Genomic DNA, 8,068 nt, shown 5'->3' with positions numbered 1-8,068 from the left:
TCTGGTCAAGTTTTCCAATATTCCCAACGATGTACTGTTTGAGTATTTAAACAAGAATTTTAGGAATGTTCCCAAAAAAATGGATCAAAAGATTGCGATCTCTGCCAATAATTAGTTTTTGGATCAGGGGTCACACAATTTTTGATTTTTTTTTTTTTTAACGGAATAAATACATCATACTGAGTTAAGTGATAGTTTGGGTTTGGCTACACTCTATGTAGTTCTCCAGATATAAGGCGTACAAGAAAATTTTGGCCTGAAATATTTTGGATCTTTTGATTTAAAAAAAAATGCGTATAGTGTATGGAGGAAATAGCAGCAGACCAAATAGTAGTGTTAAAAATATGGATCAAGGTATAATTTGACATGAGATAAATCATCACCCAGACTTATCTTTAGTTAGATTCCTACGTGTCTCTTCAGCTTTAGTCTCCATGTACTAATTTGAGTGATAACAAAAATCCGAATTGTAAACATTCCATTGCGGAATCTGGTCGCAGTCGCAGAGAATCCCCTCTCTCGTCCTCCTCCCGGAAACTTCTCGGCATTTGAGTATAATATTAGCCTGTGGAGACATATAGATCCTCGCTTCGCAAAGCCAATTGTGTGAGGCGGGAAAAAGATTATATAAACAAGAGGATGCGGTTCATCTCTGAAGAAAGAACAGACATGTCTTTGCTGTTGTGGCACCTGAAATACAATCATCTCTGGTTTTGCCAGTTGCCCGCCGCGTGTATATAAATGGCTCTCATTCGACTTAACGACATAGAAAAATAAAGAAGGAATGCTCATTGTATATTGTTATGGAGACGACTGTTCGTGTTCGATGGGTCTCGGCGCGCGAAAGAAAGAGATAAAAAAATCGGTTTGTAACAATAATAACAGAGCGAAAGGAAGTTTGGTATTGACTTTTCACGAAAATCACGTGTTGTCTTATGAAAACACACGTGGCTAGGATTGGTGAGGGTTAGAGGGGCGGAAGGCGAAATAAAAAAAAACGAAGACTTGTTACAAAACCCCTTTTAACCACGCCATTTTACCCTCCTGTCTCCACACATTGCTTCCTCTTGGAACCTCTCACCGAACTCTTCATTGGCCGACGCATCCACTCGTGCCAGGCGTTGAGTACTGTGGGGCGGGACTTGTGTCTTCATGACGTCACGTATCCTGTGCCGCCTCTTTCTTGTGTGTTGGATACCCCGGATGACTCTTCCTCCTCCAAACCGAAAAGATAAGAAACATTGAAGTAGCGACAAACTATCGGAACAGTAGCCGGCTGCCCTCGGTTTTTTGGGGACACACCGTAACTAATCCAGTGACGTTTTTGTTCGAATTATTTCCCTCCAAAGATGGTTAGAGTTGTAGTGATCTCAACTTGACTCTTTTATACTTTTCTTTGAGTGACTTGAACTTTTTTCCAAAAAAAAAAAAAAAAAAAAGGAAAACTTTTAAAGTTTAACCAGTGTTGTAGGGCAACATTGGTCATTCTGTCAATCAAGCAGGTCATGGATCTCGTGCCAACGTCACTTGGCGTGGGATCATCTGTGACCCCCTTCTCCATTTCGGACATTTTGACCAAAGATGTTTCTAGTAGAGGACTTCAATTAGTGGCACATAGTTCGAATCCTGGTGTTACGAGAGGAATGGGACAAGACGAAGCACTGGACATGACGCAAAAGCCGTCAATAAAACAAGGTATGTTTTTTTTTTCTTTTATTTCTCTACATAACATAGGTATATTTTATTTTTATTTATTAATTATTTTTTTTAGTTCAATGTTCCCACGATTATGCACAAAGGTTAAGGGAGACGGTAAAGGAAACGGGTAATTAGATGGTGATATAATGACGGAAGAAAGTAAGTGGGAAGAAACGAGAAAAACTTCGAAGATGCATAGATACACGGTGTTTGTCTACCACAAAGCTCACTTGTCAGAAGTTAGGATCTAACCAGGAACACCTCTTAAGGGTCTTCACTACAGCGAAATTAAACTACCGCTAATTTTAGAGTTTTTCTGTAATATCTTCAAAACAAGTAAAAAATATTCGAAAAGTAGAAACGTAGTAAACTAGACAATACAATTTTGCATGTGATACCTTTACCACAATTCACCTATCTGCTTTTGGTATGCCGCTATTTACAGAATCCGCAAAAAAATGCTAAATCTATCTACAGTTGCAAATCAAAAGCAGATAGATGAGTTGTGATAACGGTATCACATGCAAAATCGTGTTGTCTAGTTCATTACGTTTCTACTTTTCGAATATTTTTATTTGTTTTGAAGATATTACAGAAAAACTCTAAAATTAGCGGTAGTTTAATTTCGCTGTAGTGAAGACCCTTAATAGATGTTTAAGTACATATATTTTGTAATGTAAGTCTGAGAATATCGATTGTTTCAAAAATATTTCTTTAGATTTTACTTACTTAAATTCATGAAAATTGTGAGAATATCTCTACGTTTGTTTTATGTCGTGGAAACTTGTGTAGAGTGTTCACATTGCGAGAGGTTCTTGGTTCGATGCTAGTCTACGTGGACAAAAATCGTGTCAAAGGGTTTTCTCGAAATTTTTCCAGCATCTTTCCCTGGTCTTATTTCACCTGTTCTCACACAATCATTTGCTTGTGAGTTCATCATCCGCCGCCACCTTTGGTGTAAAGAACGCAATCATTGTGTATTGGTTGTTACACTAACAACACTGGGTGTTACATACTAGATCCCAAAGTAAAAATTCCACTTAATTTACAAATGTCATACAAGTAATATTTTAATAGAAAATATTACTGAAATATTTACTGAAAAGTATTATTTACATATTATCTCCATTTCAACATTTACATATTTACATATTATTTACATATTTATAACTATTATGTACATATTCGATACTTTTCATAGAAATGTGTATGATCCAAGGACTAGGCATTTGCTCGAGATTAGAGTTGCGAGATTTTTCAGTGAAAAAAAAAATTTTTTTTTTTTGAGCGATATGCAGTATTCATTATAAAACGTTCCAAAAAAACATAAAACTTAAGATCAGGGAAAACATAAGATCTGGTAACCCTTCCTAGATGTAGGCCTGTATTAGAATTCATATAAATAGATGTTTATTTATATACCAGCGTATATACACATTAAAATTATGTACACATTAAAAATAAGTATAATTACAGCGAATTACTGACAATTGTGTTGTCATTATGTCGTTATTATGATTCACTGTATTAAAATAAACAATTGTTCGCTCTTATTTCATATCATATTCATGTAAATCGATAATTCGATAATGTATTCAATAATTCGATATCATATTCATGTAAATCCCATACCTTTGTTTACGTCTGATTGTAATTAAGCAACGGAACAATTGGCAACAAAATTGTCAATTTTTAACTGTATTCTCACATTTTTTTTCGTAAGTTTTACGCAGACGGTTCACCCTTCAAGTGTGGATGGCGTGTTTTAACGTTCTTTGCAATATAGAGTTGTAGTGCGGAATTCGTATATAGACTATACGCTCTGAATTTCGGTTCTATTGGATTTGAATATGGAAGCCGTAAATATAGGCTCTAACAGACATCTTTTCTTGCCAATTTCGTCACGGAATTAGTCGTAGTTTTGTTGCAAAGAGTACGGTGAAAATACAAATTTATTTATTTATTTATTTTTAGCATTTTCATTTCTACTTTCAAACAAATTTGCAAGGGAAGAAGTATACCGAAAGACCTTACTTTTCAAAGATGATTAGTACCGAATAATTCCACACTTGAGAAGTTGCCGTATGTTCATTAATGAGATTTAATGTAGATTTTATTATTATCATTTACTTGGCCTAAAATTTTTTATATCAACTTACAGCTAAATTTACTAAAAGAGACCATTATAACAGGTAAAAGAGATAATTATAATAATAATTAGTCTCAACATTAAAGGCGATTCTATTTTTAAATTTTATGCTTTTAATAGACAATTTCTTCACTTCTTTTTATTTTTACCCATTTTTTAAATTGAATTTATTTTCCCTTAATTTTGTAAAAGCACGTATGAATTACTTCTAACAGCTAAGCCTACCTGATTTGATTTGATTTTGAGTTTAGCGGTCTTTCAGCAACTAGGCTATATGAGACGCGGACCTACTACTTAAGGTGGCATACGAACCGCATGAGCTCCCATCGGGAATCGATCCCAGGTCTCCCACACCAAAAACATGTACGCCAACGGGTTAACTACAAGCGAGCTCAGCAGTCTTGTTTAAAGTAACTTGTTAGAGGTTTCACCTTTCTTCATATATGTTGCACTGTTACGAAGGAAAATTTTAGTAGTCTACTTCCGTTTAGTAGCTATCACAATTGTATAAAGACGATTTACGTTTGTTCCAATTAGATACAACTAGAAATAAAAATAACTAATTGTTTTTTCAATGAAGGCTGGCAACCCTGGTCTTTTTTTTTACAAGGAGTAAAAAACATATAATTGTTTAAAGCACTTACAGAAAAGTCTGTATTAGCCCAATCACTACACTGAAGTAGAGTAATCCAGAGGACGAGGTACAGGCATAGAACATTTTATAGAATTGTCTTACAGATGGCATTAATATGAAATAAAAGGAGTAACATTTACTATTATTTGTTCAGTCTAACTTCGATACAACCATAAACAAAAAAGCATGTACAGTGAAACCTCTTTAAAGCGGACAACCGTGGGGAATCAATAATTGTCTGCTATAGAGAGGTGTTCGCCTTAGAGAGGTCTTGATATTTTCTTATGTAAATTAGTAAAGAAGGTAATATGCAATTAGTAACAATATTTTTGGATGAATCATGTATTCACGAATATTACCAAAATGTTACTGTACCTGTGTTGTCCTCTGCTGTCCAATACTCTGTGTTCGAGGCACAAGATGGAAATAAGATGTTATAGTTCTCTGCACTTTACACTTACGTTTTCAGTATGTCGCTTTAATTTGTGGGTTAATTGCAGTCCAGTAGTGTTTTTTGTGAAAATACGCATACCCGCAGGCAAAAACTACCGAACTTGTCTTCGTTAGAGATTCCAGCAGGACAGTAGAATAACGTGTTATTTCAAATGGCGGGCAACTGTCACTTTTGTGTCTAAAACAGCTTGGGTGGGAGTGGAATGCAAGCAAAGGACATGAGAGTGTTGTTAAACAGAGACACTTAATCTGGATTGCTGAGTAGACAGTTGAGGAGACAAAATGTCACAATGCTTTCTTGGTGACACATGTATGAATTACTAAAAATGTATTTTTACAATACTTTTCAACTTACTTATAGAGAAAGTGTCCGTAATACGGAGGTAAATAATACCTATAAAGGACAGAAAAGACTGTCCGTGTCCGTACTAGAGAGTGTCCGTTTAAGAGAGGTTTGTCAATATGTTTTATCCTATTACAGTGTTTGGGGATTACAAAATATGTCCGTTACGGGAGGTGTCCGCTTTATAGAGGTGTCCGTTAATAGAGGTTTCACTGTATTACGAAACATGCTGATTTGCTCCTGGCTTATTGACGCATATGCTTATATGCAAAGTGGTGCATCACTAGGAGTATAATATAATTATGAAATAGACATAAAAAAAAATAAGACATTAGAATGAGAGACAGTAAAAGATAAAAATTACGTTATAATACTGCAATTCAAGTTTACACTTCATGAATAGTGTTATCACGAAATGAGAAATTTCTCGTCTCGTTTATATTTTCGTCTCGAAAGTGAGACGAGTTTTGGAACAAGAAGTGCATTTTCAAATTCGAGTCGAGACGAAAAACTATAAATCTATAAATTGATTCTACGAAGATGATGGAGAGCAGTTATCAACGTTTAAAGATAAAAACGTCATTACACACTAGAATATAGTTCAATAATAAAAATGTTGTTTTACTGTTGTTATTTAAATAATTCATGAACTTCTCATGACGCGGATGGATTCTGAGAACTACTTGACGAAATTATGAAAATCAGGACATAAATTTTCCATAGAAATTTTCGAAATGAGATAAAAAAAAATTCTCAAGATAAGACGGGAAAAGCTTTCCGAGAGTCGAGATGAGACAACAAAGAATTCGAGAATCGAAAACAGACGATAATTCGACCAAAAAAAATTACAAGACGAGGCGAGAAAACTTTATTTCAAGTCTCATACTGTCTCATGGGTAATACTAATAGCTATTCAGGAAATAAGAGACATATTCCATATAAGCATCTGCGATGGTACACTTTCTCATGACACCAATTTGTTGTAAGTTGAGGCGATGACCAGGGGTAAAAGTGCCTGGGAACGCGGAGGGACGCCGTCCCCTCACTTCCCGAAAATACAGTATCTGTGGGTTCCCCCTTGTTTCTAAAAAAAAAATTACAAGGGGCAAAGATAGGCACGGGGGACAGCTTGACGTCATACGTCCCCCTACCTTTTCAGATACACTTTTACCCCTGGCGATGATTAATTCCTGTTTAGCACTTGTGCTTATCAGTATAAAATAATTGGTTGACCAGGAAATTTTAGCAAATAAAAAGAATAAAGTTTTACAACGCACTCAGACTTGTCGAAAAACACGTGTATAATTTGTATCTCTCTGTAAATGTAGAATTGAGAGGGTGAGAGCAACAGTGGTCTAACCCATATTTTTCAAAAATGGAAAAAAATCAAGTTAAAGTTAAACACATGTGCTTTTTGTAAAATATACCAAAAGCAACCATAAGAGGTTAAATGTGTCATACATTGTATACACGACTCCAAAAGTGCATTACCACCTGCAATTCTCCTTTTCCTGCAATAGCAGGCAACCCAAAAAGCTCGGCGGTTGGGTTGGTTACGAATTCGAAAGGCGTTGGACAAAACCTCAATTTTGTCACAAATATATCAGTGTGGCAAACTGCAAATAAGGGAATAAAACAAATTGTTAAGAATGACAATTTTATTATTGTGATGGAGTTGGATGACATCAAAAGATACAAAATGACTTACTTAAGCAGTTCAAACAAGATGAATGGTAAGAAACAGATATCAGAAGAAAGCATTTCTCTCTTTCCCCCCGCCCCACCCAAAAAAAAGAAACTCATAAAAAGAAAAAGTTACATAATATAAAAGTTTCATATAAAAGCCTAACAGCACAAAAACAAATATCTACACGAAACGAAAAAGAGACAAACACAGAATAGGGGACACCAGTGGCGTAGCAGACTTGCGGCCTTCCCATGCAAGATAAAGAGACAAGACCCTAGTTGTAAACCCCATTGTTATAATAATAATAATAATAATAATAATAATAATTATTATTATTATTATTATTATTATTATTATTATTATTATTATTATTATTATTAAAAAGTCGTTTCCTTTTCTAAATCTCTGACTCTGCCTTAGAGCATAAATGCATATAGCGATCATGTGTGCACCTTTTGTCAATTAGCGGTCCCAAAGGCCAAAAGAGATGGTAATCTCCAAGGAAGAGAAACAAAAAACTTTCTTGCGGTAAATTCTAGTTCAAAGTTCGAAGTACTTGCTTTTCCACGTCATTTTTTGTTTCTTTCTTCAGGGAACAAAAAAGTTCTAGCTCCTAAGAAATTACATCATATAATATTGCAAATTTGCAAGTGGATGTATTTACATTGCAATGTTTGGTAATAAAGATATTATGATTAGAAAGCAATCTTGCAAAAAGTAAGTTTAATTTCTTCATCCATCGCAAGTCTTAGGGGACCTTTATACCTCGCATCCCCACACCCCGAATATCGATATCGAAAATTTAGAATGATTATATTCATGTCCATATATTTGCGATATCGAATGTTGATATATGATAATATAGATATTGATGATAGCGATATATCGACATATCACAGGCCCAGATTCCGAGAAGTGATGCTTGAAATATACTGGAATCAACAATCAAATTCTAAATAAGTTTTTCATTTCCGTATCCAATGTTGAGGGGGAAGGGTGGGAGTCTACTTAGCTACAGAGGCCATATCAATTGTGTTCTCAAACCAGCCATTACACCTGCTATTATCAAAGTGTTAAGTCAGCCATTGTCTGCGAGTTACCCCA

General features: G+C 35.1%; 1 protein-coding gene across 1 annotated transcript in view; it reads left to right on the top strand.

Moving 5' to 3' along the window:
- Positions 1-1,081: 1,081 nt before the first annotated feature.
- LOC145666837 (homeobox protein Nkx-3.2-like) overlaps positions 1,082-8,068 on the top strand; it is a 116,441-nt gene continuing 109,454 nt past the window's right edge. Inside the window, exon 1 of the mRNA XM_081734413.1 lies at positions 1,082-1,695. Coding sequence (XP_081590539.1) covers positions 1,506-1,695 — 190 coding nt within the window. The 5' untranslated portion in view covers positions 1,082-1,505. The remainder of the gene's footprint in view (positions 1,696-8,068) is intronic.

Source organism: Thermobia domestica, chromosome 12 (genome assembly GCF_964235325.1).
Source record: "Thermobia domestica chromosome 12, izTheDome1.hap1.1, whole genome shotgun sequence".
Lineage (NCBI taxonomy): Eukaryota > Metazoa > Arthropoda > Insecta > Zygentoma > Lepismatidae > Thermobia > Thermobia domestica.
Note: the sequence above shows the minus strand (reverse complement) of the source record. Positions and strands in the feature narration are given on the sequence as shown.